General features: G+C 40.2%; 1 protein-coding gene across 1 annotated transcript; it reads left to right on the top strand.

The window, feature by feature from the left end:
- Window positions 1–914: 914 nt before the first annotated feature.
- LOC133118656 (forkhead box protein G1-like) lies at window positions 915–3,266 on the top strand. The gene has a single exon (XM_061228804.1). The coding sequence runs from the start codon at window positions 921–923 to the stop codon at window positions 2,055–2,057; it is 1,137 nt and encodes a 378-aa protein (XP_061084788.1). The 5' UTR covers window positions 915–920; the 3' UTR covers window positions 2,058–3,266.
- The last annotated feature ends 11,181 nt before the right edge of the window (window positions 3,267–14,447 follow it).

Raw genomic sequence — 14,447 nt, forward strand, 5'->3', positions numbered from 1 at the left:
TGAAATAGTTTCGCATTTCTGTTACTGGTCGATACGCATTGGTGAATGTCGTCGCTCATATTACAGAAAACAACTGTTTATTAAATACTGCATTTAATTTCTCCACAAAACAATATGAATGAATGATGTATGCAACATCCCTGTGGAGTTTTAAATATAATATAAAATTGTGATATTTTGCATTTTAGATGCGCATAAATATTTCATAATACAACTAGGCATATACATTTGATAGGTTTTTAATGAGATTTTTAAAAAAATAATAAAACCCCTTCGGAGTAGTGTTCACGAAGTCTGTTTACCCCAGTTTTTTTTACAATAAATGTTTTCAGGTCAAGCCGCGCGTCGCCGCGGAGTTCCCATCCCGCTGTACACTGGAGGCGCTCACGTCCCGAGTTTGGTTTTACTGCCAATGTATTTGACGCACGCGTCTCCAAACAATGGCTTAAAACAAAATGCCAATCCACTTGCACAACATAAAAAAACCTATTTTGAACAGCAGTGCGCGTTGAATGAATATAGTCTACACCAGTCGCTCTCCCGTCTTTCAACGGGCTGTTAGCCACTCAAGTGGAGTTGAAGTGGCTGAACACTCATTATTACATGCAGCAATTTCTTTAAACGCGCGCGCGCGCACACACACACACACACACACACACAGGAGGTGCTCGAGATGTCCTTAAATTTCCCAAATGCATTTTAGTTCCGGAGCGCACGAGAATGTGTCCCAGGGTGGCATATGGTGAAATGAAAAAAGGCTGTCATTTGCTTTGTGGTGCGATCTGTTGACAGTGTACGCTTTCAAGCAAGTCACTGTAGCTCCTCCTCTTCGGTGATGTAGCGATAAGAAGGAACCTCCTTAATTACTAATTTCACCATCCCACGCCAAGCTCGCCTCTGTCCTAGAAGTTCCTTCATGCATGCAATGTTCAGATCGGATCGCGTCTGACCTTTTATTCCTCAAACGCAAAACCCAAGGCTTGCCCGGCATGGGAGATCAGAAAGAGCCGACAATGGTGCACAAATCCACTTCGTTTAGTATCAAGAGTCTGCTGCTTCCTTCCAAATGCGACAAACCGGGCTTGGGGGCTCCTGAGAAAAACACTCTCCCTTCGGGCTCAGACTCAGAGAAATCCCTGGATCCCACCGAAATGGAGCCCACGCCGTTCAACCAGGAAAACCAAAAGCAGGACGAGGAGGGCAGCGAGCGGGCGGCGGATTCCAGCAAAAACGGAAAATATGACAAACCGCCGTTCAGCTACAATGCCCTGATCATGATGGCTATTAGACAGAGTCCTGAAAAGAGACTTACTCTTAACGGCATCTACGAGTTCATCATGAAGAACTTCCCTTACTACCGAGAGCACAAGCAGGGCTGGCAAAACTCAATCCGGCACAACCTGAGCCTCAATAAATGTTTTGTGAAAGTGCCGAGGCATTACGACGACCCGGGGAAAGGGAACTACTGGATGCTGGATCCCTCCAGCGATGATGTCTTCATCGGTGGGACTACAGGCAAACTTAGGAGGCGCTCGGCTACCTCCCGGGGCAAACTGGCAATGAAGAGGGGTCTCCGCTTCGCGCCGTTAGGGCTGGGATTTAACGACAGGGCGAGCAACCCTTTGTACTGGCAAATTTCGCCATTTTTGTCTTTACACCATCCTCATTACAACGGATCTTCACCTGGATTTCTGAATCAGGGGCACACGTACGGTTCGCTACTTTCCGGAGTTGAGCAGCTGGGCAATGGAGACCTCTCTCGCCCGATTCTGGGAGGATCTGCCGGGGGCATTAACTTGACAAACAGTTACGGCGTTAGCACGTCTCCCGTTGGTTTATTATCCGGACAAGCGGGTTATTTCGTCTCTGGCTCGCAGCACACACAGCCCCTCCAGCAGAGCGGTGGCTTCGCGGTGCCGCCCGGCTCCCCCCACTCCCTTATCTCCGAAACACTGAGAACCTCATTACCGTCCTTTACGCCCGGTGTTACCGGCGGATTCTCGGGTGTTTTGTCCCATCATCAAAAGAGGGTCCCTCCCAGTTCTTTCTTAAACTGACCATCTCTACAAACGGTAGCCTACATGCCCTTTTTCATATTAACCTTAAACAATAAAGTGATGACAAGTCAGTCAAATGGGAAGACAGTTCTGCAACTACGATGTTTTGGCCATATGCATATATCCTGAAGTGCGATGTTTTCTTCCATTGAAAGGGACTAACTTTTAGTTTATACATTTTAACTATAGCCTTGCCAAAGGTAACAGCACACATTTCTGATTATTTATATCTTGTATAAATAATTTGAATGGTTTCCGTGGGTCGGTTAATTTATGTTTTATATTTATTACAAAAAAAAAAAGTATTTAATTTTTATTGTCATAATATCGATCAGTCTTGGGGTACAACATACAGCTACTTCAATTATTTATGTAAGTATGCATTTGTTTTGCAATCATTCCATATGGTAAAAGCGCCTTATAAATACAAATCAGGGTTATAGACGTGCACGAGGAGACGGATAACCTTCAACAAATTCGGCTCTGCTCAGGTTCTCCGCTTAGGCTTAATCAACGTAACATACTGCTGTAACGTGTATATAACCAACGGTCTGCAGCCATTTAAAGATGAAGAGTTTCCGTTTTGGAACCAATTTTACTTCTTTAATTTTTGTTTGTTTTTGTGGGGAGCGTGATTTTAGCAACATGTAGATGAGTGTCCGTAGTCACAGCGATGCATGATGTTGGGCCTGCACGTAGGAAACGTCAAATGACGGAGGCCGTCGTGGTTTGGTCATTTGCGCATAAGCAGTTTAATTTACTGTCATATTGGTGTCCGAGAAAAACGTCGAGTGTTGTCTAAACTCATGCCGCATAGGTTACTGGGAAAGATGGTACTACAGCACCTCAGTAAAGAAGTGTTAAAACAGGCGTTCACGTTCATTTACATTTAAGTCTAAGTTTAGCCGATGTGTTTTTCTATTATCGCAGACGGTACACTATTTTGGCTGATCCACGACCAAAGATGGAGTCGTCGTCTGATATTATTGTTCAGCTCCTTCTCCCGCTCTGAGTTCAGGTTAGATGCCACTCGCCTATTGGTAGGAGGAAGTCGATCCATGGCACATCTTCATTATCGAACTGAACTACCTTTAAGGCATTGACGTTTTCATTACAGAATGTCGTTTTCATTTCAGCAACCTTTGTCTTTTACGTCAATCTCTATCTATCTAACTCTATGTATAGGTTACGTTGTTATTAATTTCACGACATGGCATTATTTTGACTGTCGGGTTTATTTTTTATTTAATTTCAACGTTTTGCACTTAATAGCTTCTAGGATTTATTAATGTATGGACGTTGTAATGTTGTTTTCGTTCCTGTATGTCAAAAAGCATCTAACTTGGTCAAAGTTAATTAAATATTAAAATTATTTGTTTTATCAATATAACCTGTTTTTATTTTATTTTTTACCTCGTGGTTATTGATGTGCTTGTATCAACCCGAATATCTGGCATGTAGGCCAAGAGGTGTTTATTTTTAAAAAAAACAGTGAACAATGGCAATTTATTTTGGTAATTTTACGCTATACAACACATATTTCTGAGAATGTTTGGGACTAATTGTAGTACAAAAATGGGAACTAGCGCAACTCCTTAATTAGAACTAATTAAGTTATTAACGAGCTACTATCCAAAGTTCTATGAAGTAAGCAGGTACTGGGTATTTGACCGCGTATGAATGGTTTGATTTTTTTATTTGGAAACTATCAGGCAACGCACACCTTGTATGGGAACAACTCGCCTGACACCCCAACCTGAAATGACATTTATTTGCCCTCTAAGCCGGCAGGTACCAGTATAATGGTACATGGGCCTATGCCATTATGTGACTGCCGTAGCCACTTCAATTAATTAATCTACAAGTGAATTGACTTTTAATTTGATGCAGGATACCATTGTCAAAAATATCGTATTTTTGAGGGCCCGCGTAGTATAATTAACCCTATACCCTACAGTAAAAGATACAAAAACGGCCATCTCCAAAGCATCCATTTAATTCAGATTTGGGATAACGATCCTTCGACAGCGTATTATATAATGCTTGTTTTGTTTATTTTAGGCCTATGTAAAATCCTACTCATTTAAATAAAGCATTCCATTTTCAATAAATTCAAAGAGGTAGCCCAATTATGCTTACACAAGGCTCCATTTCAACAGGCCATGGGAATAGAAGTGTATAAACCGCTCAGATTGTGTACACTACGCAGTTAGAAGTGTAGAATTGGAATGCCATGAAGGCCATGATAAACGTATATAAAATGCGCCAATGCGTAAACTTATTCGTTGTGCCAAACAGAACCCCTAGCTGTGCGTGTTGTAGCCTCGGCCTACGCTCGCGCCGTGGCCGTACCGTTAGCTCCCAGTGCACCATCGAAACTCCCGTGAAGATTCTAGACATTTGTAAAGGCGCCTCATTGCTTCCAATGTTGGCACGCGTTATGCGTGTAAACATCGTCAAAGCACACTGTAAGAAGCGCAAGGTTGTCTCTACACTACTCTTTACGCCGGGTGATTTATTTATTTATTTATTTAATTTTTTGAGGAAGCACAATTTACAACATTCAAACAGTTTATAGAGCCAAAAGCAAGACATGTTAAGGGCCTTGTGTCAAAACGACGGATTCCGAAAGTGTATACCCTGGCACGGATTATCTCTGTTGAGTGAGGGAGAAACTGTGATTGGTGAATTGATGGATGGCCTTGAATAAACATATAAAAACAACTAAACCGAAATATGCATGAATTCGCCCTGTCGCCAGCCTACAGTCTCATAAAGAAAGGGTTCTTTGGCTTGGCTGCATAGAGGAACTCCTTTTAGTTCTTCATGGAACCCTCTATCATAAGGGTGAGGAGTGAAAGCTCTCAGACAGAGAACCCTTGAACTAGACAGGGTTCTTCTGTGGAATCACAGGGTTCCTTTTGGAACCATTTTTTTCTGAGTGTAAGGCACAGCCGAATGGTGTTCCACACTCGTCTTACCCAAGTCGATCGTACTTCTGCTTTCGAATAAAAATCTAGTCACATCGATCTATTAAACAATTGGCTAAATATTATACAATGCAAAATGACACCTGAATTAAATGTATGACTTAAATAGCTAGTTATCTGCGGTGACCGGAAGAAAGGAATAAACCTCAAAAGCAACATTTTTGGCTACAGATTTTATTTTACCCTGACTCTCGAAATGTAAAGCTAAATAAACTGGCCACTCATCGCACAGTCCATTACATTACCTCTGTTTTTCGGGGGATGAACAGAAACGCTAAAGCTACAAACCCGCACAAACTAGCCTAAATTAAAAACAAAAATATATCGAATATATTAACGTAACAATTGGGGGCACAGAATGTCACTTTCCTTTGCAATATAATAACAATTAAATGGTGCGATTTTTCACCAATTAATCAGACTACATGAATCGTTTTTTTTTTTAAACTATATTTTAAAATATATATAAAATAGGCCTACACTAACGCCTGCTCTACCACGCACAGGTAGACACTGCTACGTCATTGAGAACGACCTTCGGTAGCACGCGCCCACACACCCTTACGTCGCTCATGTAGCGGTCAGACAGCTAATCGCTGGTAATTCCAAATACCTCCACATTAAGAGTGAGAGAGTAAAACGAAAATGGTAGTGTGTGCATGCTTCGTAAATTTAACATGAAATTAGCCTCCTGCCCGATAAAAAAATAATAATGTTAAAAATGTAGCCGTGTAGAAGATGCTTAGGCATCCCGGGTTCGGTTCTAGTGTCATGCCGTCTCTAAACTGGTATCGGTCGGTTCAGGTCCACATGAAAATGAAATGTAATGCATGCGATACCTTTGTCCATTATGTTGCATGTAAAAAATAAACCGGCGTCGTCTAATGATATATATTCTGCTAGTTGCACATGTTCGTCGACACAAGGTCTGATGGAAAGTAAAGCTTTTATCTACATATTCCATACTGCGTTGAGGACACGGCTGCTAACATACGAGGCACCGCGGGGTCACCAGGTTCGTCATTCACGAAATCAGGCCATTAGAAGGTTGCCTTCTCATGTAGCCTCGCAGAAATACAATTAGTTCGCCAAAATTATCATCTGGAAAAATCATCAAACTGTGCTATAAACTGCCTTAGTTTGCCTATCCAACCTTAAACCGCGCAGGATCTGCGGTTCCCCCCCCCCCATTCAATAAAACAGCCCGTGTGGCGCGATGCAGTTTTGGTAAAAACAACCACAGTTGGTAGCTTGGATCTGAAACCATTACCCCGCGAGCAATGGTGTACTCTGGTTCTGAACGGGTCCTTTAGCTTGATTCCACAGGGGCACCCTTCTTAGCTGGAACTCTCTATCATGGATGTGAAGTGTGAAAGCTATCAGACAGAGAACCGTTTTGCCCAACAAAGGTCCCTTGAACTACAAGGTATGGAATCACAGGGTTCCCATTTCCAATCATTTACAGTATGTAGATGCATCACGGTAAACTAAGGAGATAAAACGATTCCAGAACATAAATAATGTGGGAAATTTATTTAATGTGCGACCCGTTTATCCATTTACCTTGTCCAAAAATACGATTATCTTACAGTTCTTCAAGGGTAAGAGTAAAAAAAATCGTCAGGTTTCATTAATTTAGAATTGCCTCGGTTTACAAATACCGTGTCCCAAATTCTATCCATGCTTATGGTGTAAAAATGATATGAATATGTTTTTTACTAGGCTTATATAAAAAATAAAAAACTCACAGCGTTCCAGGGCTATGCCTTCATTGGGGTTACACAGAGAATATGACCCAGGCGGGAGCCGAAACGCGCTCTTTATGTAAAAAAAAACAAAACAATTATATACACATACACACACCTGCACATCTACACCAGTAGTTGACGGAATGTTTATACCACTTAATGCGAGATATTTTCTGTACTCTGGTCCAAGCCTATATACACATAGCGTCTGAGCAGCAGGTCACGGTATTGCGCATTCAAGACGTGCAAGGCTTTGCAAAAACGCGTTTACTGCCCCGCTCTGTGGTTCTACCCAGCTGACCCAACCAAGACCCTGCAGTCAGGCAAATGAACTTGAGCGACTCAAAGGGAATGGACACGGATGAATGAGTCTAAATCCCAATAAAAGTTGAATAAACGATCGCCAACATTTTGATGTCCATTCACAAAAGCATATACAATAGCCTATACAATAGCAATAATTTAACAACATTCTAAATAAATAATAATAATAATAATAATAATAATAATAATAATAATAATAGTAGTAGTAGTAGTAGTACTAATAATAATAACAAAATTAAACTACTGCAACTGAACAGTAGGCCCTAATCAAATAGGCCCTAGTCCTTATATCTTTGTTGTACTTTTAGCACTTGAAATTGTACTTCCCTCTAGGGTCTTTCACCGCACTTATCCCTGCTTATGTGTATGCACTTTGCACTTTGTTGCAAGTCGCTCTGGATAAGAGCGTCAACCAAATACCAGTAATGTAATGTAGTGTAGTGTAATGTAATGTAATGTAATCAACAGTGCGTTTGCAAAGGCTTATGGCACTCCTGGGCAACAATTGCAGTGATGCACACAATCTTAACATTTATATTAATATAAAAATTCACACAGCCAGGAATAGATAAAATATGAACATAAATAGCCATAAATAACAAACATTTTCAGTCAGGGAGGCATATTGATCGAGCCATCTACAACTGACAGTAAGCAATAAAAACCATGCAGTTTAAATGTGAAAATAGCTGCAAAAACTGCATTATTTTATTGTATTATTATATTTAAGGTTTTTATTAAACTAGCTATATATATATATATATATATATATAAAATATCAAAGTAAGTACTGAACGTTCTTGTATAAATTATAGCCTACAGTACCTCTTATGTAAACTAGACTAATTTACGACATTCCTGCCATTTCAAACAGTGTATTTAGAGGAATGTCAAGACCACTAAAGGTTAAAGGAGCCCCGCAGGTGTATGTATTTGGCCGTCCTTGTTCCGAGACATTTTTATTTGAAATTCTGCTCTTATTGTTTTACTTCAGATCAGTTTTCGCGTCAGTGTTGTCCACGCTCGCATTGCACAGGCGACAATTGGGCTCGTGGCTCAATAACATTTTTGTTTTGGAGGAAAGATGTTATGTAATCGTCGGTTTCCGCTGGTACGATTTGGGGATTACAACATCCCAAAGCCAAAGTGCACCAACAGTGACGCAGGCAACAACCGTATCTGCTCGGAATGATACAAATCTACTTAAAACTGCGGTTCTGTTCGGCAATTCCACTGAAGCGAAATTAAAACCGAGAATGAAGGCCATATTATTGGGACATGCGTATTCTTTTGGGGACAATTCAATATTCAGACTTAAATACCACCATTCCATCATTTAAACCTATAAAAGACAGAGTAGCGATAAAAGCAACTTGAAGACAAGTTCAAGAAAGAACAATCAAACAATTAGCAAACTAGTACAAAATATTTGGAAATGTATATTTAGTACACAATTTAGATTTTGACAACCACTTTTTATTCACCTCGAGTGAGTCATTGAGTAAAATCCATGCATAAATGCTTTGCATTGCGACGGAATCTTGAAATTATTATTGACACTAAATAGTAATATCCCAAGAAACTTCAATGCAAACAAGTGCAAAGAGTATGGATCCAAGACGCAAGCAACAGATGTAGGTAGATCGTTTTACTGCTTGGCGATATCATGGCACATTATTAAAGGCAAATTATTTGGTGAAAAGTAAATGGAAATGCGGAAAATGAGTCTACTCGTTTGGAGAATAGGTTAGGTGACATCAGGGTACTATGTACTAATCACACAGAATGAGAGCGTAAATACAATCATTTCGACATTATAGGTGCTGGAAATTACGCGTGACGCAGCCTATACCATCTAATTTGCAAAGCAAATCTGCCTAAATGGCCGTCTTGGGGGCGGCAGCCAATGGTGTCTGTCGCGCTCACCTGAGCGCGCCCTGCCCACCTGAGCCCGTGCTGCCCTGGCCGAGCGCGTGACGCACAGGTACAGTGACCCACAACGCAGAGCTGGAATCCAGGTTAAGGGCGCTGCGCTGGTCAAGGTGCAGCTGCTGACTGCACATGCCGCTGAAACTTCAGGCCCATAGCGTTTGAAGCGAACATGCGCGGACATGAACAGGTTAGTTATGACTGCTGCACACCTCTGCGGAGGGGCCCCTGTGTTGTGCGGGCAGCTGTCATCGATGTAATCGTGATGTAACCACGACCGGAGGAAATCTGCTTGAATTTGTTCCAATAAAGAGCTGCATACGTTCTCTCAGAATGCAATAGGTTACTCACAATAAATGCTGTCCGGTGAATTCAAACACTGGTAATGTCACTCCAATCGCTGAATACTTCCAAAACAAGAACAGAGTCCAGTGTTGTCAGCTACCTACCAACACTTCAAGCCATGGCACGAAAATGAGACGTTTGTTTTGATTAAACGTGTCTTGCTTGCATTGTAGCAAAAAGGGCTATGACACCACCGTCAAAGTTGGTAATAAACAATTCATACAAAGTTCAGCATGTTCGAGCGTTGATTTAACAGAGTTTGCGATAGTCTAATAGGGCTCAAGTTCACTTTAAAGCGCATATTTTATTCTGGTAGAGTTGATTTGACATAACATGTGTCCAAAGAAGGAAATCACTCTCTCCATATCTTAAATGTCTCTGAATAGTAAAACATCAACAAAAGCGCCATTGGCCAGCTCAGGCGGGATTTTAGTCTTAAATCTCAACGGTGAGCAGTTAAATGCATTGTACTATAATAATATAGATTATACACAAATCGGCCTGCGCTAGTAGCCTGAAGTATAATAAGTAATTATACAAAACAGGTTTTATTAATAACCCAAGAGTATCCTACCATTTAACATAGAGACAGAAACAGTATTTTTATTTTTTTATTGTTATCAAGAGGCGAAGTGCATGTAAATAATATCTCAAGATTTAATCTGATTTGCAATTAGCTATAATAAACCTTTTAATACTCATGCATTAATCTCATTGCAGTTTTAGTACAAATGTAATCATACGAACTACAGATACCACTGTATAAAATTACATTTTTACATTACATTCAATTAAACACATTGGGTAGACTACACTGAATATAAATATTAAGTCTTGTATGCCCAATTTGCAATAGATTTCGAGGACTGTCCACACAATTCACAAAAACGTCGAATCTTCTGCTTAACTACGTCTGTGAACGTTTAGTTAATATATAAAGAAAGATAAATACTTTGAATATAAGCCTTAAAGTTTCATGTTTAAAAATATCAAGACGAAAAAACAACAACAAAAAAAACATTCAAAGCATACAAATATACATTATATAGCGGAAGATTGGGCATTGCCACAAATGTATTGCTCTGTGATGGGTCCTTAAAATCCAACTCTGAATAGCTAGTACCTTTGCAGAACCTCAATTTATCATACTGGGATTTTTCATTTCTTGTAGGCCCTTTATGTTATTTCCAAACAGTTACATTTATCTCAATGGAAGGCTATCGGTGACAGACTGATATTAAATTGCACCAATTTCCTGAAATGGGCCGAAAGTGGAATCACATTAACGTGTCTTTAGCCCGAGTCCTGTCTTAGGATGCCGTGGAAAAACGAGTGATTTAAAATCGAAAGCATAGCCCACTTTGTAGTCTACATTGAAAATGTGACCAGGAATGATGAATGACGCAATGTTTCCCCACATCTGCGCTTTTTATTGCGATATCATTACAGTCACTTCCGGCTCGATTCTTAAATTTCATTGGTCTGGAGTACAGTAGTCGGCTAGTTATCCCTGCACGTACAGAAACAACAACAACATGAAATGGCACATGTACTGATAAGGCCTATTAATTATATACATGTATTACGAATAATTATTTAATTATAATTTACTAAATGATAATTAAAAATAGGCAAATATTAAAATGGTCCTGTAGCCTCACCTAGCCTACTGGAGATTTCGAAAAGAACAGCTGACAGCACGTTTAGATCTCAGCTCTTATGTCTACGGAGGCTCATCTTCTCAATTCAGCACATCCGCTTCAGATCAGCCACAGAAGGACAGCCTAACAGTTACTGTTTAACCCCACCTGGACAGATCTACAATAACACAGCCTGAACTAAGCGGGTAGGAAAATTGCCCCATTGATTATCGCGTAGAATACTGTGGAATAACAGACCGTATCCAGTGGCAACCAGGAATACAGAGCAAATGTTTTGAATGCATTTGACCGCCCGATTATTCTGACCTCATAAAATGGAGGGAGTATCATAAATAAAATGACATTCAGTAGTTGAAATGCAATAGATCATGGTCTCACCAGATACCGGGGTTGCCTATATGATATAAGTTTGATAAATAAATAAAACAGTAGTTTTATGCAGCTGTAGCCTAGTGAATGCGCAAAAACAAAAATAAAAACAAATACCACGTCATTGAAGTGAATTAAATGTTGTACCATCGGTTCTATGTGTGGAAAAACAAAATTACTATTTTGGGAGCTGGCTAGAGTAAATAGACAATTTTATTTTTTCTTTACATTTAAAATATATTTAGTTAATTATTCAATCTTAATTCTATTTTAGGAAACCTTTTCTTTTATAGTTGCCATGTTTCTCAGACTTTTTTAATCAAATTTGGTTAAAGTCTTGGCAAGATGGTGTGTGAATTTGTGAATATACGTATACAGGAGATTAGGTATTTCTGAAATGTATTTGACTAATCCTGTTTCTGTACATCATGATCTTTTATCATTCCAGATGGCGAGCATTCGGAGCAATCTCCTAAAATTTCAATAAACATTTAACACAAACGGAAATAGTTTGAGCGACTATAAAATTGTGAAAATATGCCTTACGTCTTCCCCAGTGTTTGTTCTAATGTATGGTAAAAAAATATTTAGAAAATTTTCTGCGGGCTTGTTTAAGGGACAACCCGTAAAAAGTTGATCCTGACAGGTGTTACGAAGAAAACTTTGAAGCAGCTCCGTTAACAGTGATTCTTAGTTTGGCAACTCAAATGCTGAGTATTTTGTGTCGAGACCGTCTGAAAATGAGTTGAGAATATATGCAGAAATAAAGAGTGAAATTATTTGTTGAAAAGACCCCCAGAAAACACACAAAACCGAGAACCGATTTATTCATTCAATGAACTTTCTGATTAGTCTCAATGAAATATATCAAATCATGTGATGTTAAAACGAACAGATCAAACACACAGGATAATGCAAAAGACATAAAGCGTGTTTTTCCCCACTTATGGGGAATATGGAAATCGTAAAAATAGAAAACTTGACTTTAATATAAGATGTCGTCGACAGCAAATGGTAAGGTTGGTGGCAGGAAGTGCGAGTTCAATGCACTTTTCACACTGACCACCTCCGGGTTTAGGTGGAATCTACAACGCGAGCTTGTGGTTTTTTTATTCGACGGTATCGAGTTGCAGCTGCACCGCGCGGGTCTGTTCTTGTCCATGTCTCATGCTATAATAGACGCCAAACAGCACATATTACACATGTTAATATACAGTGGGGTCCAAAAGACCACTAGTGAAAATGCTTCTATTTTGCATTCTTTTCTAATTTAATAAAAACTTTTTCATTACAAATTGTATCATCGTCATAACGGTTTGAGTGAAAAGTGGCATCTGTGAAAAATTAACACGAATTTCAGAATTTCTTGGTATTTGGTATGTCCGCCAGCTTTAATGGTAACATGCACTCAAGCTGTCTTCGATTCATGTTATCCCAGCTTTATTTGGCAATGTTCCAAAGAACATCTTGTGATGTTACTGAATGCTTGGCTTTTGTCAGTCTTCAAGTCTCCCCATAAATGCTCAGTGGGGTTGAGGTCAGGTGACTGGATTGTGCCGCACTCCTTGCTCTTCTTTGGTCTTCAAGTAGTTCTTGCAAAGCTTTGAATTGACTTTAATTTGTTTTAAAATGGTAAAAATCCTAAAACTTTATTTATGTTCACGATTACATGAAAAATAATTCCCAGATTTTCAATGTGGTCTCAGACTTTTGGCCCCCAGTGCACATTAGCATGGTTTTTCATACTGTATTTTACACCATAAAATAATGATTATATCACCAGAATCTCTGGCCTGATTTGCATGTGTTACAAGTTTGCACAAATTTGGTTTACATATTATTAGGGAAAATGTCGAGGATGACACAAATGGCTTTAGAATATTCACATTTGAAAATGAGTGATTCTCACCAGGAATTGAGTCCAACTTTATCCAAAATACACAAGAAAACCACCAGCACACCTCAGTCACCTCAATAAGGCCTTTCTCACCGTGGCACTTAAATCAGCCTCACTGGATGTCATCATCTAGAATATTCTTTAAACATTGAAATGTGAAGACTAAATGGAAAAAAAAACTACTGTACTAACACAAATACAGGCATCTCTGGTGTTTGTACAAAGCTCCAGCAAAACTGCAGCACAAAGCCGGGTTCTGACCTGGCCTGGTCCTTTATGCAGGAGACTGACTGCTCATTCTGTTTCAATCTGTTCTTCGTAAACTCTGAGACCACAGACACACAGAGACAAATTATACCAGAAACCCTTTAGACACATTTCTCTCATGTAACAAGCATACCTGTTCCACAACCCCTCACACTCGAGCACTTGGGTCTTTTATGAACGCAAAGTAATTAAAGCAGAAATTACACACATTGGCAAGAAAAGTACAGACGATTCCAAATGAATGCAAATACATTTATGAACCAGTTCAAAATAATTTGTAGATATGCATTTCTTCTGATGCAGTAACGTTTTGTGGCAAACACGTTTCAAAACTAATTTATACTGCAAACAGAACGGCCTCTGCAGAATACTCACAATCACTTAGGCAACAGGTTGTCAAGCGTCCCCCTCCCAGTGGGACGGAGGACCCAGACACGCCCAGCACACTGAAGGCCCCGCCTGCATCACAAACACGGGATGTGTCAGGAGGCAAAGCTTTCAGTAAAAACATGCGAGCGTGAGATTGAGTGCAGGGCTGAGGTTAAATGCGTGTGTCACTCAGGATGCAGGAGAGGGGCGAACACGCTGTTCCCCCCTCGGCTCAGGACGGGACCGGCTGGTGGGGAGCAGTGTTCGTAAAAACAACTTCAGGCAAAAGGCTGACGAGCATAGCGGCTGCCCCCAATATCATGTGCCCCGCTGCTGAAAAGGTGATCATAGGCTGTGGGGGGGACCAAGTGTCTGTAACATCAGGCCCTGTCCCTGCGCCTGTGAGGAACGTTTAGACGCGTGAGGTAGTACCACTGTGGTCTCTTTCCAACCTCCTTATTCCTGTCCCTGCTCCTCCTCTCTGCTCCTCC

This window comes from Conger conger, chromosome 18, assembly GCF_963514075.1.
Source record: "Conger conger chromosome 18, fConCon1.1, whole genome shotgun sequence".
Lineage (NCBI taxonomy): Eukaryota > Metazoa > Chordata > Actinopteri > Anguilliformes > Congridae > Conger > Conger conger.